Source organism: Macrosteles quadrilineatus, unplaced genomic scaffold (genome assembly GCF_028750875.1).
Source record: "Macrosteles quadrilineatus isolate MER2022 unplaced genomic scaffold, UCM_ALF_1.0 Scaffold_5__1_contigs__length_97177068, whole genome shotgun sequence".
Taxonomy (NCBI): domain Eukaryota; kingdom Metazoa; phylum Arthropoda; class Insecta; order Hemiptera; family Cicadellidae; genus Macrosteles; species Macrosteles quadrilineatus.
This window is the reverse complement of record NW_026542598.1, coordinates 84,912,372-84,927,170: the sequence shown is the minus strand read 5'-3', so window position 1 is coordinate 84,927,170 and position 14,799 is coordinate 84,912,372. Positions and strand designations below refer to the sequence as shown.

At 32.1% G+C, this 14,799-nt stretch overlaps 1 protein-coding gene across 7 annotated transcripts in view; it reads left to right on the top strand.

Annotated features, from left to right (window-relative positions):
- Positions 1–9,119, top strand: part of LOC128994726 (zinc finger protein 665-like) — a 43,035-nt gene extending 33,916 nt beyond the window's left edge. For 4 of the 7 annotated variants that reach the window (XM_054419467.1, XM_054419463.1, XM_054419466.1 and 1 more), the window contains one exon: positions 1,166–3,700. In XM_054419467.1, coding sequence (XP_054275442.1) covers positions 1,515–3,224 — 1,710 coding nt within the window. In that variant the 5' untranslated portion in view covers positions 1,166–1,514 and the 3' untranslated portion in view covers positions 3,225–3,700. Of the gene's footprint in view, positions 1–1,165; positions 3,701–5,716 lie in introns of those variants that run through there. The other 3 variants (XR_008490912.1, XM_054419468.1, XM_054419469.1) reach the window with 3 other exon arrangements.
- The last annotated feature ends 5,680 nt before the right edge of the window (positions 9,120–14,799 follow it).

The window sequence follows — 14,799 nt, the reverse complement described above, 5'->3', positions numbered from 1 at the left end:
ATCCCCTAGTTATACAGGGTGTTTCAGAATTCGTGTCGGATATTTTAGGGTAATATTCCTGGGTAAGAAACATATCCAAAAATCATATTTAAATTGGCCGGAAGTCCTTAGTTACTCACACTGCCACCATTTTGTTTTTTTTACCTATTAATTGTTTTCTAAAAAGTGGTAAAAGATACGTAATTTAAACTTTACATAAACATTTATGACATCTAGACAAAACTACAACAAATTTACAAAATTTTTTAAAATTAAAGAAAGAAAATGGCAACAATTTAAAAATATAATATTATATTTATATAATATTAAATATATTTATATACTCTTTACAGAACATATGGTTATTTTTTATTTCAAGTTGCTGCAGAAAGGGTTCTCTTCATCAGGTTGTTGTAATTAGACAATGTTAGGATTTGAGGTATTTGTGTTGATAAGTGGGATTTTATTTTCAATGCTAAGCACTTCAGGCTTTAATGATACACATTTTGAATCGGATGTGATCTTTTTCAGAAGTGAAGATAGATGAGTTCAGACATAAGAAAATAGAATCTAATTTGATAACAAACTAGAGGCCCATGCTGCTCCGAAGCGTTAATATATATATATATACAATATCCGAGAAATGATCAAATTTATAATTTTAGATTGATTAATACAGGATCATGAGCTTAACTGATCAAATAATAGCTCAAATAAAAATCTATAATTTACTGATAATTTTGAGTCCAAAAAATATAAAAAACCCCAAACAATCCTGGAGCTATTGAGTTTTAATCATAGATAAACCTTAAGAATAATATTTTGTATTTTGGTTGTTCAACTTGCGGTTGATAGAAACTCGTCCGATTTGAATAACTAATAGCTTAAATGAAAGCTGGTATTTCACTAAAGGTTCTTCGATCAAAGTAATTGCTTGATGTGAAATCTTGCGTGCATGCCTTCAATTTAAGACCTCAATCAAGAAAATCGGTTGGGTAGAGAAGCCAAATGAACTCGAAAAAAACCAAATTTTTTTCAATATATAAGATACTTATTTTGATAGTTTCTAATGATGTACACTTTAAAGAACAGCTATAATTGTTATTTTTTATCCCAAAAAAAAATTAAATTCAGTAATTTGTTTTGTTAAACTATATTTTAATTAAAATAAACTGTTTTGTTGTAGGTTGATGCGATAAAACGAATTAAAACATCAGATTATATTGATTTAAAAATTAATAAAATACAAAAGAAGAATGAAGAAAGACAAGAGAAAAAAGTAACCCCTCAAGTATATTCTAAAATTCTAATATGCATAGCAAGATTTGATGACAAGAAGATTCAATGTTGAATGAGAGATACACAGCCTATCATTTAACTGATGAACATTTTACAAGTCCTAAAGAAAAGGTTACCTTTTAAATAGATACAGTTCTCTATAAATTTTTAGAAATTTCTGATCAGATACTGCTATGTGATAAGATCACTAGTCACCATGATTAGATCACCGTGATAAAAGTTGCCAAAATTAGAAAATGTTAACTTGCTCAAAACACTTTTCTCACAAGTGTCCAATATGTGGGCAAAGTTGTCCAAATCGATCTGCAATGAAGGTCCACGTATTATATCACACTGGAGAGCGGCCTTTTAAATGTTTGACATGTGAGGAAACATTTTTCCAACTAAACCAAGTAAAAAGTCATTTGTTGATACACTTAAGGAAGTCTCCTATATGTGGGGAATCCATTCAACTCCAAAGCCATATGAAGGAGCATTCGAAAATTCATAAAAGACCCTATAAGTGTACTGAATGTGAAAAAACCTTTACAAGAATAGGCAGTATGAGGACACATACATTGGTTCATACAGGTGAGAGACCTTACGAGTGTGCTACATGTGGAAAATCATTTACACAAATAAGCAGTATGAAGAGACATACGTTGGTTCATACAGGGGAGAGACCTTACATGTGTCCTACGTGTGGAAAATCCTTTACAACAATACTCAGTATGAGAACACATACATTGCTTCATACAGGAGAGAGACCTTATGAGTGTCCTACATGTGGTAAATCCTTTACATCAAAAGGCAGTATGAAGAGACATGCATTGGTTCATACAGGGGAGAGACCTTACATGTGTCCTACGTGTGGAAAATCCTTTACAACAATAGGCAATATGAAGACACACACATTGCTTCATACAGGAGAGAGACCTTATGAGTGTCCTACATGTGGTAAATCCTTTACATCAATAGGCAGTATGAAGAAACATACATTGGTCCATACAGGGGAGAGACCTTATAAGTGCACTAAATGTGAAAAAGCATTTACTTCTAAAGGTGTTCTGAAGAAACATACATTTGTTCACACAGGAGAGAGACCTTATAAGTGCACTACATGTGGAAAATCCTTTGCAACACTAGGCAATATGAAGACACATACATTGCTTCATACAGGAGAGAGACCTTACGAGTGTGCTACATGTGGAAAATCCTTTAGAACTATAGGCTGTATGAAGCTACATACGTTGGTTCATACAGGAGAGAGACCTTACGAGTGTGCTACATGTGGAAAATCCTTTACACAAAAAGGCAGTATGAATTCACATAAATTGATTCATACAAAGGAGAGACCTTACATGTGTGCTACATGTGGAAAAACCTTTACACAAATAAGCAGTATGAAGACACATACATTGGTTCATACAGGAGAGAGACCTTACGAGTGCGCTACATGTGGAAAATCCTTTACACAAATAGGCAGTATGAAGTCACATACTTTGATTCATACAGGGGAGAGACCTTACATGTGTGCTACATGTGGAAAAACCTTTACAACAATAAAGATTATGAAGACACACACTTTGGTTCATACAGGGGAGAGACCTTACATGTGTGCTACATGTGGAAAATCCTTTACAAAAATAGGCAGTATGAAGACACATACATTGATTCATACAGGGGAGAGACCTTACATGTGTGCTACATGTGGAAAATCCTTTACAACAATAGGCAGTATGAAGACACATACATTGGTTCATACAGGAGAGCGCCGTCATAAGTGCACTACATGTGAAACATCATTTACTTTCATAAGTGCCCTGAAGAAACATATTGCAACTGTTCATATAGGAGAGAGGCCCTTTAAGTGTGCTACATGTGGAAAATCCTTTGCAACAAAAAGTAATATGAAGAAACATACATTGGTCCACAGTAGAGATACATCAAAAGTGTACCACATGTAAAAAATGTTACGCATTCATAAGCTGTATAAATAAGGATATTAAAGGTTCATCTGGAAATACGATATGAACTAAACTAAACATGAATTTATCAAAGGTGCATGAGTGAAAATGTGTTGAAATTGGTTTGTAAGTACAATAAAATCAAAAAATTTAAGAAGAAAATTAACAGTTTGTTTAAACACAACTGGTTTAGCTTAGCTTTTTGTAGGTAGCAGAGAATTTTTGCACACTGCTCTTTTTTAAAATTTAGTACTCAAACAATATTGTTTGTATTCAATTGTGTGTTATGTTGTTACAACCCATTTTAAGCACTTTTCCATCTGGCACTTCCAACGTAAATGTCCAACCAAAAACCAAAAGGTTTTTATGCATATCATTTGTTAATCATTTTGGTACTTTGAAAAAATATATTTTTTAGTTCGTTACCGGAACGATCTTGAAACACCCCTCCATCCTCCTTATTACGATGTGTAACGCTAAGCCAAACCATGCTCCCACCCATGAGCATAACGTATAATATAACAATTTTAGTGACTGTAAATAAATGTGTTTTATTTATCATAGATTGTGTGTCTTATGTGTTTTTGGCAATGTCCTATTTAATGATTAGTTATCTTCTCTATTTAAGATCGAATCATCTTTATGTCCCTTTCATCAATTTATTACGTTATTTCCAATTGTGTTAAAAAGCTGTAAATTGTGAACTAGCCTCTAAGTCGCTAGGCAATAGTCATATCTTCATTAATATAGACAAAAATAAGCAAAATAATAAATACTTATTAAATAACCTTCCTGACAAGAATGGGGTGGTACAGGGAAAAGCTTTATTAGCTATAATAATAATTATATTAATAAATAATTATAAAATTATTATTGAATTTTCACCAAAATAATTCCTTTAAATTGTGAAATACATTCATCCATATAAAAATCCCAAAGTACCCATCCATGAACTTGTGAGAAAACTAAAAGTCACACCCCCATAATCTAGACTTAAAATGTTCGTCATAACGAGAAGCCTTGTTCAAAACTCTCCATAATTTCATAAATTGTCCTTTAAGGTCGTAATTCCTTTCTAAAGAGAACTGTCCATGTACCTTATGTTTAAAATACCTCACCTGTACTTATTTGTTTGTTATTGTTTCAATTTATTACCTTAATATCATCATTTGTTTCTATTGCTGTATTCTGTTTCGTTTATTTCTGCCTAACTTAACCAATCATTAGTTTTCAATAACAATATTTTTTATAGTTAAGTAAATTGAATCAAAATACAATATCCGAAAATAAGCAAACTACAACCATTTATTATCCATAAAAATTTATTTAAAAAATTAGGTTAAGGCCTTTTTCTAAAGCTATTAAGCTTACAACGCTTCAATATCAATTAAACTCTATGTTCTACCATGGATAAAACATACTCCCTTACTAGATTTCTCATCCTTATAGAATAGCTGAATACAATTTTTTTTTTTTTTTCATTTTTGTTCTTTACCTCCTTAAATTTAACACATTTCCTTAATAGTTACTGTTTTGTAGGTCCAAAGTTTGTTCGTAAATTACAAAAAAATATTGTTAAAATCGTAAATCTTTAGGTGGATTTTCAAAAAAGATAAAAGCGGCTTTTAACAGCTGCAGGTTGTTGTGATTAGACAATGTTAGGATTTGAGGTATTTGTGTTGATAAGTGGGATTTTATTTTCAATGCTAAGCACTTCAGGCTTTAATGATACACATTTTGAATCAGATGTGATCTTTTTCAGAAGTGAAGATAGATGAGTTTAGACATAAGAAAATAGAATATAATTTGATAACAAACTAGAGGCCCATGTTGCTCCGAAGCGTTTATATATATATATATATATATAATATCCGAGAAATTATCAAATTTATGATTTTGGATTGATTAATACAGGATCATTAACTTAACTGATCAAATAATAGCTCAAATAAAAATCTATAATTTACTGATAATTTTGAGTCCAAAACATATAAAAAACCCCAAACAATCCTGGAGCTATTGAGTTTTAATCATAGATAAACCTTAAGAATAATATTTTTTATTTTGGTTCACCTTGCATTTGGTTGAAACTCGTCCGATTTGAATATAGCTTAATAATAGCTTAAATGAAAGCTGGTATTTCACTAAAGGTTCTTCGATCAAAATATATAGGATTATATAGTTGTAACTGGTATGTATTAATACAAAACTTTTTCAAATTGTGAGTTTGTCCAGTAATTGCTTGATGTGAAATCTTGCGTGCATGCCTTCAATTTAGGACCTTAATCACGAAAATCGGTCGGGTAGAGAAGCAAAATAAACTCGAAAAAACCTAAATTTTTTCCATATATAAGATACTTATTTTGATAGTCTCTAATGTTGTACACTTTGAAGAACAGCTATATATGTTATTTTGTAGCCCTAAACAAATTAAATTCAGTAATTTGTTCTGGTAAACTACATTTTAATTATAACAAACTTTTTTGTTGTAGGTCGAGACGGTAAAAAGAAATAAAACATCAGATTATATTGATTTAAGAGTTAATATAAAACAATAGAAGAATAAAGAAAGACACGAGAAAAAGTAAACCCTCAAGTATATTGTGAAATTCTAATATGCATAGCAAAATTTGAAAACAAGAAGATTCAATGTTGAATGAGTGATACGTACGTAGCCTATCATGTAACTGCTGTACACACAAGTCCTAAAAACAAATTTACTACTTACATTGATACAATTCTCTGTGATTTGTTGAGATTTCTGACAAGATACTGCTTATGAGATAAGATTCACCGTGATAAAATTGAAAAGTAGAAAATGTTAACATGCTTCAACCATTTTGCTCACAAGTGTCCAATATGTGGACAAAGCTGTTCTACTCGATCCGCAATGAAGGTCCATATAATGTATCACACTGGAGAGCGTCCCTTTAAATGTTTGACGTGTGAGAAAACATTTTTACAACTAAACAAAGTTAAGAGTCATTTGTTAATACACTTTAAAAAGTGTACTAAATTCTTTAAATTTCAAAGCCAAATAAAGGAGCGTACAAAAATTCAAACGAGGGAGAGACCTTATAAGTGCACTATGTGTGAAAAATCCTTTGCAAGAAAACAAGATATAAAGAGACATTCATTGGTTCATACAGGAGAGAGACCTTATAAGTGTGCTACATGTGGAAAATCCTTTAGAACAATAGGCAATATGAAGACACATGCATTGGTTCATACAGGAGAAAGATCTTACGAGTGTGCTACATGTGGAAAATCCTTTAAAACAATAGGCAATATGAAGACACATTCATTGGTTCATACAGGAGAGAAACCTTACGAGTGTGCTACATGTGGAAAATCCTTTACACGAATAGGCAATATGAAGACACATACATTGGTTCATACAGGAGAGAGACCTTATGAGTGTGCTACATGTGGAAAATCCTTTAACCAAATAGGTAGTATGAAGCTACATACATTGGTCCATACAGGAGAGAGACCTTATAAGTGCACTAAATGTGAAAAGGCATTTACTTCCAAAAGTGATCTGAAGAAACATACATTTGTCCATACAGCAGAGAGGCCGTATAAGTGTAAAACATGTGGAAAATCCTACAAATCATTCGGCAGTTTGAAGCCACATACATTAGTCCATACAGGAGAGAGACCTTACATGTGTGCTACATGTGGAAAAACCTTTACAACAATAGGCAGTATGAAGACACATACATTGGTCCATACAGGGGAGAGACCTTACATGTGTGCTACATGTGGACAATCCTTTACAACAATAGGCAGTATGAAGAAACATACCTTGGTTCATACAGGAGAGAGACCTTATAAGTGCACTAAATGTGAAAAGGCATTTACTTCCAAAAGTGATCTGAAGAAACATACATTTGTCCATACAGCAGAGAGACCTTACATGTGTGCTACATGTGGAAAAACCTTTACAACAATAGGCAGTATGAAGACACATTTATTGGTTCATTCAGGGGAGAGACCTTACTTGTGTGCTACATGTGGAAAAACCTTTACAACAATAAGCAATATGAAGACACATACATTGTTTCATACAGGGGAGCGCCCTTATAAGTGCACTAAATGCGAAACATCATTTATTGTCAAAAGTGATCTGAAGAAACATATTGAAAGTGTTCATATAGGAGAGAGGTCCTATAAGTGTGCTGCATGTGGAAAATCCTTTACAACTAAAAGCAGTATGAAGAAACATACATTGATTCATACAGGTGAGAGACCTTACGAGTGTGCTACATGTGGAAAATCCTTTACAACAATAGGCAATATGAAGACACATACATTGGTTCATACAGGGGAGCTCCGTCATAAGTGCACTATATGTGAAACATCATTTACTGTCAAAATTGATCTGAAGAAACATATTGCAAGTGTTCATAACTAAAAGCAGTATGAAGAAACATATAATGGTTCACAGTAGAGATACCTCAAAAGTGTACCACATGTAAAAAATTGTTTTGCATTCATAAGCGGTATAAAAAAGGATATTAAAAAGGTTCATGTGGAAATTCTATATAAACTAAACTAAACATGAATTTATTAAAGTTACATGAGTGGAAATGTATTGAAATTGGTTTTTAAGTACAATAAAATAAAAAACTCAAATAATCAAAGAGAAAATAACAGTTTATTTAAACACAACTTCCAACTGCTTTAGCTTAGTTTTTTTTTGTGGCATAATATTTTTGCAAACTGCTCTTTTTTAATTTAGTACTCAAATAATATTGTTTGTATTAAATTGTGTGTTATGTTGTTACAACCCATGCACTTTTTCATCTGGCACTTCCAACGAAAAGGTCCAACCAAAAATCAATAGGTTTTTATGCATATTATTAGTTGATCATTTTTGTTTTTCTTCATCATAGATTGTGCGTCTTGTGTGTTTTTGGCAATTTCCTATTAAATGTTTAGCTATCTTCTCTATTTAAGAACGAATCATTTTTAAGTTCCCTTCATCATTTTGTTATTTCCAATTGTGTTAAAAGCTGTAAATTTTGAACTAGCCTCTAAGTCGCTAGGCAATAGGCATATCTTCATTAATATATACAAACATAAGAAATATGATAAATACTAAGTAAATTACCTTCCTGAGAAGAATGGGGTGGTACAGGGAAAAGCAATATTAGCTACAATTATGATTGCATTTAACAAAAATATTTCCTTTAAAATGTGAGATACATTCTTTATAAATAAAAATCCCAAAGTACCCTTGAAATTTTGAGAAAACTAAAAGTCACACCCCCATAATCTATGCAGTAGACTTAAAATGTTCGTCATAATAAGAAGCCTTGCTCAAAACTAAAGTGGTAGCAAAACGGGAGTGCCGATGGAGACCTGTGGGGGTGCGTGCGTTTAAAGGGACTTGACCTGGTCTCCATCGGCACTCCCGTTTTGCTACCACTATATCCATCATTTAATAAATTGTCCTTTAAGGTTGTAATTCTTTTCTAAAGAGAACTGTCCTTATACCTTATGTTTAAAATACCTCAGTTGTACTTATAGTATTTGTTTGTTATTGTTTTAATTTATTACCTTAATATTACCATTTGTTTATATTGCTGTATTCTGTTTTGTTTACTTCAGCCTAACTTAACCAATCAATAGTTTTCAATAACAAAATTTTTAATGATTACTTAGATTTGCTCTTGCGGGTAAGGTATTTACGTATACTTTAGTGAAATGTTAACCCTTCCAGGGCTATGGACGGATATATCCGTCAATCTTTGTTTACTTTTCGGGCTGAAAACGGATATATCCGTCCCGAGAAATTTCTTTTCTGGGATAAAGACGGATATATCCGTCCAAAAAGCGAATTGATACACAATGTTTATAATACGGTAATAAACATTACACTGCATTATAAATGGGTTATTTTGTTTTTGTGGTTGGCAATAACAATTGCCGCAGCTGTTTCAGTTATTTTGCACCATAGAGTGTGCGTAAGTAAATATTGCTGTCACTTCACACATGGTTGTAAGTGAGTGATGATTACATTTTGTGTTTTGTACTTTATTTTTATGTTATTGAGCTAAAGTTACTAATGCAAACAATCTGAAAATTGAAGATGTTATTGAGATGCTTAATAAAAGTATGTCTGAGAGGGGTTTTATACTTGGCAGGGAAAATAATAATATGGAATGTGATGGATATGATGCACCTGAAGAACAGTCTTTACGTAGTGGAAGTCTTGGCGGGGAATGGGATTGAGGACATGGGAGCAAAACTGAGTGGTTTAGATTTACTTCAGAATGATAGATACATTTTTATGGATAAAAATAAAACAAGAGAAGGAATAGCCTAAGGTTGACGGATATATCCGTCTACCGCCCACAAGAATACTCAAGATTATTGGCAGTGTTCATATTTTGTGATTATCACTGAGGGCGGCAGACGGATATATCCGTCCACCTTATGTTTTTTGTGGGCCAAAGACGGATATATCCGTCAAATCAAATTTTATTTTCTTCATAACTTTTGTACAAAAATTAGTTCAGCCCTAAGGAAAATCTTTTTATGATCCATGAATTATTTCAAGTGAAATAAATACAAAACACAACCACTTTAGTTTTTCATTTTTGGCAAAAAATAATTAAGCTCCAGCCCTTCATTTAATTTAGCCCTGGAAGGGTTAATTGTTAGTATTAAGTAAAAACTGTAAATTGAGTCAAAATACAATATCCGAAAATAAGCAAACTACAACCATTTATTCTCCATAAAAATTAATTTAAAAAATTAGTTTAAGGTATTTTTCTAAAGCTATTAAGCTAACAACGCTTCATTATCAATTAAACTCTATGTTCTACATGGTTCTACCACAGATAAAACATACTCTCTCACTAGATTTCTCATCCTTATAGAATAGCTGAAGACAACTTTTTTCATTTTTGTTCTTTGCCTCCTTAAATTTAACACATTTCCTTAATAGTTACTGTTTTGTAGGTCTAAAGTTTGTAAATTACCAAAAAATATTGTCAAAATTGTAAAACTTTAGGTAGATTTTCAAAGAAACTTAAGACTTGGCCTTTAACAGCTGTTAATTTTGAATGTTTAGTAAAAATCCTTGCGTAAAATATTAATTCTGTGTTTTCATTATATTATACGTTGTCTTTTTGGTAGTTTAGAATTAATGTACATGAATCTTAGTAATTGTGAACTGAGATAATTATGTTTTTAATCTATCAATAAATGGGTCAGTAATGTTAAGCTTTGTAAACTATTCCACACATTTTGTTGTCAATGTAATAGATAAGGAACTTCCACACAGGCTATGCCATTGAAGGTCCTAAATTTTCTTACATGAGGATTTAATTGATTTTATATTGTTCTTAGTTTATATGAAGTAGCTTAAATTATATAAAGTGTAATTATTTTGTTGGAAGTTAATCTATTTTATTTCTTTTACGAATGAAAAAAACAACAGTATCAATGTTATGTTATAGTTTTATCGTTTGTATTGTTTTGTAATATTCCTTTCAAGAAAATAAATACATTCTTATTCTTATTCCTGATCAAAATTTAAATTATTACTAGAAATTAAAATACCTGTCATGTGATTAATGTCACCGTTGGGGGGTGGCCGGTTTCAACCCGACGAAGTGGTCATATTCAGAAAGTATTTAGGTATTTACAAAAGTATTAAGGTATTTTAACCTTAAGTTACAATTTTATTGTTAGTTCTGTACGGTGAACTCCTGAGTTCATGTTTTGTTTACAATTTGATTCTTGTTATTTCGGTCATTTAAAACCTCGTTAAACAAATATTACGAACTAAGTATAAACCAAAACTCAACCCCTAGTTTTACATGGTGTTTCAGAATTCGTGTCGGATATTTTTGGGTATTATTCCTGGTTTAAGAAACATATCCAAAAATCATATTTAAATTGGCCAGAAGTCCTTAGTTACTCACACTGCCACCATTCTGTTTTTTTTTTTACCTATTAATTGTTTTCTAAAAAGTGGTAAAATATATGTAATTTAAACTTTGCATAAACATTTATGACGTCTAAACAAAACTACAACAAATTTACGAAAATTTTTAAAATTCAAGAAACAAAATGGCGACAATTTAAAAATATTATATCATATTTATATAATATAAAATATATTTATATACTCTTTACAGAACATATGGTTATTTTTTATATCAAGTTGCTGCAGAAAGCTTTTCTTCATCAGGTTGTTGTAATTAGACAATGTTAGGATTTGAGGTATTTTTGTTGATAAGTGGGATTTTATTTTCAATGCTAAGCACTTCAGGCTTTAATGATACACATTTTGAATCAGGTGTGATCTTTTTCAGAAGTGAAGATAGATGAGTTCAGACATAAGAAAATAGAATCTAATTTGATAACAAACTAGAGGCCCATGCTGCTCCGAAGCGTTTATATAGACTACCTATATATATAATATCCAAGAAATGATCAAATTTATGATTTTGGATTGATTAATACAGGATCGTGAGCTTAACTGGTCAAATAATAGCTCAAATAAAAATCTATAATTTACTGATAATTTTGAGTCCAAAACATATAAAAATACCCCCGCCGCAGCTAACCTGCCGTCTAAGCGAATTTCCATTTGGCTGAATTGATTTTCAATTGATCTATTTAAATAAAATTAGGTTTAACGAGTACCTAGGTTTGCTGCTACAAGGAAACTAATAAAGTGTGTGTTTTAAGTAAAATAATTATTGCTTAGTATAAAATGAATATATTTGCCAAGTTTGATCAAAAGATATCCATAAACAAGCAAACTACAACATTTTACAATATTCTCCATAAGAATAACATGGGAATTTTAAATTTACAATTTTTTTAGTTTTCTCCGTAACCAATAACTGTACAAAAACACTTTGATATACTGAATTGTTTGTTTTTTTAAGCTCTTTAAGAAGAATTAGAGAAAAATTGGGAAATTTTGTGTTTTGAGGGTCAAAAGTGAGAAAAACCAATTTTTACCCCATAAAACCCTGTTCCCATGGTCCGATCATGCTGGATCGCGAACTCATTCAAGTTTATCCCGCCTTACACCTTCAAACCAAATTTCATCAAAATCGGATAAAAATTACTCAAGTTATCGTGTTCACGGACACACATATATATATATATACTAGTGGCTTGTAGGGACATAAGTCCCTAAAAAGCTCAATAATATAAAACAAATTATTCCAATATTCAAACAAACTAAGAAATATATTTATCGCTGTGTCAGAATAGATATCCCTGTACGCCATATCTTTTGTGTAAAAACTGTTTGTTCTTTGTCTTTGTTTGCCTTTGATGATGTTATTTTCAATAAATCATTTGAATAAATACATAGCTTTTAACTCTGATAGAGACAGCAAACATATAATTGTTTTTGAATAAATGATGGTTTATTAAGGTAGCTTTGGTCTTGTGGTTGATTGTGATAAAAAAGACCTCCCTGATTGGGACTTTGGAAATTGTCTTCATCAAATAAGAAAAGGCAAATAAAGGTGTTTTGAGGTAAGCTTAGTTCTTTGCCAAACCCGCTAAATTAGCATCCCTACCCAGTAAATAATTCTAAGTTTATACTTCTTTTGTTGGGGTTTATTAGTGTAAAGTAAAGGCATCCCATTGACCAAACTTAACCCTAGATTTCTTCTGATCAACATAAAAAAAACTACAATTAGTGAAAGTTTAAGTGGTGGTATTCCTCTTAAAGGTGCGATTGACGTTACATAGCCTATTCTATCAAATTAGGCCTAATCATTGGCTGATTCTTAACTCTTTTGCGAGCAACGGACAGTAGGCCTACCTGTTTAAAATCTCCAAGCATATTGTTTTTCCTCCCATTTGAACTTGTCATAGTACTTACTTAATTAACAAATATATATTTCCTGTACGAACCTATTCCATCTTTATTTCCAGGTTATTTTCTAAAGCCATTGAGGTTATTCCACTTCATACAAAGTATTGATTAAACACTACAATAAATCTCAAATTTAAATGAAAGAAAAGTGTAGAATAAATCTAGAACATATGTTTTGAAATAAAAACAAAGCAGAAGTGTTCCATTTAATCTTGAATCGTTAATTATTTAGTCAATGTGGTTATTTAATGTTAAAAATACACAAATTTGAAAAGTTTCACAGTAAAATTATTTATTTCCCCATTCCATAACGTAACTAAAAAGTCTTAATTTTTACAGGTAACGTTATCCCTGGTTTTATATAGTACGTTACAGAATTGACTGGCAAATAAGTAATCCAAATTAATGCTGTCGTTGCTTATACTGGCTTGATGATAAATCACGATCAGCTGTATTGAAGTAATTGAAGTAAACAAAAATCAGCAGTAAATGGCTTCTAATGCTTTTCTTATGGAGAACATTTTACGTTATATCTCGTTTTATGGTTACTTTATGGGAATTCTACTATTTTTCCCGAGTCCCTGGGGTCAAGCACTTTAATTTAAGACCCCTCCCACCTTTCTGCGACTTACCAGACGTCCACAATTTTCTGGTAAAAATTTGGTCTTACAGAATTATATATATCTAATATATAAAATTCTCGTGTCACAGTGTTTGTCTGCAAACTCCTCCGGAACGACTTCACCGATCGTTATGAAATTTGGTGTGTAAATTCTGTAGGTATGCGAATCGGACGTAAACTATTTCCCGTTTCGAAATTCTTAAAAGGGCTCCGCCCCAGTGGCTCTGGAGTTTCCCATGTTAACCTTATGAGAAATGGAATTAATGAATCTTAACAGCTGTTTCAATTAAACAAGTTGGTTCTGTTCTATGATGTTCAATAGCATTAAAGTTACAAGGATTACCAACAGGGTGCAGCACTATTATTTCTTTTACATTTATGACAACAGCTAATTTGCAACCAAAAGGTGAGTGAGCGTAGCGAACGAACTTCAACCTGGAGGCGAGTGAGCGTAGCGAACGAGCTAACCTGAAGGCAAGTGAGCGCAGCGAACGAGCTCCAACCTAAAGGTGAGTGAGCGTAGCGAACGAGCTCCAACCCAAAGGTGAGTGAGCGTAGCGAACGAACTTCAACCAGGACGTGATTGAGCGATGCGAACGAGATCATCTTGAAAATTAAACGTAACGGTACTTTCTTTCCATCGGTCTGTCTTAGGGGAAACCTATAACTTAGGCGATACGAAGTTCGCCGGGTCAGCTAGTAGATATATATATACATATATAAAAATTTGAACGAATGGTGTTTTTGGCCTCTGGGGACATCAAAATGAAAAAGTAAATCGGTCCCGGGCCTAAGTCTTACCATGAGACCTACGGTAATAGCTACTTCCCTATAGGGAAATTCGCTAAAAAACCAAACAATCCTGGAGCTATTGAGTTTTAATCATAGATAAACCTTGAGAATAATTTTTATTTTGGTTCACCTTGCGTTTGGTTGAAACTCGCCCGATTTGAATAACTAATAGCTTAAATGAAAGCTGGTATTTCACTAAAGGTTCTTCGATCCAAATATATAAGATTATATAGTTGTAACTTTTATGTATTAATAAAAAACTTTTTCAAATTGTGAGTTTATCCAGTAATTGCTTG